General features: G+C 37.7%; 1 protein-coding gene across 1 annotated transcript; it reads right to left on the reverse strand.

The window, feature by feature from the left end:
• Nucleotides 1–830: 830 nt before the first annotated feature.
• LOC111915388 (uncharacterized) lies at nucleotides 831–1,292 on the reverse strand. Its single transcript, XM_023911050.1, has one exon. It carries the CDS (start codon nucleotides 1,290–1,292, stop codon nucleotides 831–833), a length of 462 nt encoding a protein of 153 aa, XP_023766818.1.
• Between the last annotated feature and the right edge of the window lie 1,320 nt (nucleotides 1,293–2,612).

The following is a 2,612-nucleotide window of genomic DNA, read 5'->3' on the forward strand; positions in this document are numbered from 1 at the left end:
CAAAACTCCTTTAATATTGACTCCTCCAGGAAAGGTATGTTCCCCTCTCCCATGACCGACACTTTGTCTCCATTAGGAATGACAACAGGTGAATTTTTGGAGTTTTGTATTTTGTTGAACAAGAAATCAAGTATGTGTGTCATGTGCTCGGTAGCTCCCGAGTCAACAATCCACCCATCGAAAATATTGTTTCTACCTACCATGGTTGTCATAGGTTGCTTGTTATTGTTTTTCATGTCTAACCCTTCCTTGAAGTGCTCGACGAATAAATGGTCTTGTTCAACAGTGAGCCCAGGTGTCGGGATCGGGCCCAACTTGACACAAGCAACTTTGGGCTTCTCTTTATTTCTTGGCCACCACTCGGGATATCCGATTATCTTGAAACATCCTTCCTTGCTCTGCCCTTCATGCTGACAGAAATAGCACTTGAATTTTTTATCACTTTCTGACTTGGCGAATTTTTGTGTCGATTTGCCTGTTGGTTGCATCGTCGTCTTGTTTGTAGGTTGTTGCTGACCACGCTGCAGATTATAATTTTCCTAGAAGGTCGACGATTCAGTGCCTGTTCTTTTCACTCCTCCGGATAGCGCCCTTTGTTGTTCGTCTTCAGCTAGAAGGTCATAAACACTACCAATTGGAGGGAAAGGTTTCATCGCAAGAATCTGAGTTCTGATGACTGAAAATTCATCATCTAGAATCAATAGAAACTCGTAAGTCCTTTCTTTTTCCCTTATCTCGTTCAGCTTTTTTCCAATCCCACAATCACAGCCTTCGCAGGTGCATCGTGGAGATGGTAGGACCATCTGCAATTTATCCCAAATGGACCTAAGTTAGGTGTAGTAATTGGAGACTGAATTCCCATCTTGCCTCGTAGCGTTGAGCGATTGTTTCAACTCATATGCTCGAGGTGCCCCTTCTTTCTCGAACCGTTCTTCAAGGTCCTCACAAATCTTTGAGGAAGTATTTGCATACCTGACACTTGTTCTTATTTCCTTCTCCATGGCGGTGGTCAACCAACCCTTGATCATTGCATCTGCCCATATCCATGTCGTATGCATCGGCGATGATGCCTCTGGTTTCTGAACAGAACCGTCTACCAGTCTCATCTTGTTTTTGGCAAGCACAAAATTCCTCATCTCCTGCTTCCATTCATTGTAGTTATTATCATTCAACACATCATTGACCTGCATTTTTTTCGGGTAGTCTGATGCATGAATGTAATAAGGTGAATTGGTATCAATTGTCTCTCCAGCTTCAGGTTTCTTGCTATCGTCTCCCTTTTCTCCGGTCATGGTTGATATTCAATTACCCAATCGGATCTAAGGCTCTGATACCATAAAGAATTTGGTGAGATTAAAAGTTGCTTGTGACTTTATTTCATTATGATCAGAAAAATCAAGTTACAGGGGGGAGGGAATCTCAAATAAATAGTGTTGAAACAACGATAACTACCAAAATAAATAATACGACATAACTATCTAAACAAAGATAATAACTAATATCTAAAGTGACATGCTTCAAATAAGCACCAAAATAAATCAATCCCTTTAGAAACATCATAAAGAAATTAAGCCGCTTTCAAGTATTTACGATCATAACATAGAATATTAACAATTTCCAAATGAAGGCATTTTCTATGGGAATTAGCAACTACAAAATAGTTCTATTAAGAGCTTCAAATTATATTGTTGAATATTGCATAATTATTATATTGATTTCATTTCCTTCCTATTTGAGTTTAGTACAACAAATAAAGACGAAACCATTTACGATGTCTATGTATCAACTCCAACATGGTATCAGAGCAGATGTAGATCCTATCAAATTAAATCATTCCACTTTAGTTCATAATCTATTCAAACATCAGCCTAGACCATGCCTTCAACTGATAATTAGATGTGGTCCGATTCGGCATAGAGAATGGTGTCACACCCTGAAAAGCAAAGGCGGAAACGTTCCCGGGGTTGACTCCATGTTGTGTATCAAATCCAATGTACATAGTAATCACAGTAAACAACCATTACATTACATATATATGAAAGTTTACATTTGGTTCAAAAGTAAATTGTACAAAAGTTATACATATATCATATGAACAAAAGAGACGAGTCTTCGAAGCACTCCATCTTCATCAAAAGATATCGCCGGGTACCTGTCTAACTTGGACCTGAGAATACAAGCAGTTTGAAAATCAGCATAAAGCTGGTGAGTTCATAAGCGGTTTTGTTTTGTGAAAATGTATCGGTTTCCTTTAGTTTTCTGAAAAGGTTTGATATCCAAGAAAATCCCATATTTTCTTATGTAAAGTAGTTAAGTTATCCTTCGTTACAGTTCTGTTACAAGTTATATGTTAACCCCAGGAAAATCCCATATTTTCCTAATTGCAAGATTGATTGAATAACACATAGTATAGTTTAATATACAAAACTATAATTTAGACAAACTGTAAATAGAAAGTATTTTGAAAACCTTGGGACTAACATCCCAAACCAGTTAGTATTTAAAAACCTTGAGACTAACATCCCGAACCAGTTATAAGATAATTCGATAAAGATCATGGGATCACTATCCCGAAAGTAGATATAAGATAGCTTGATAAACCATGGGATCAC

Source organism: Lactuca sativa, chromosome 4 (assembly GCF_002870075.4).
Source record: "Lactuca sativa cultivar Salinas chromosome 4, Lsat_Salinas_v11, whole genome shotgun sequence".
Classification (NCBI taxonomy): Eukaryota; Viridiplantae; Streptophyta; class Magnoliopsida; order Asterales; family Asteraceae; genus Lactuca; species Lactuca sativa.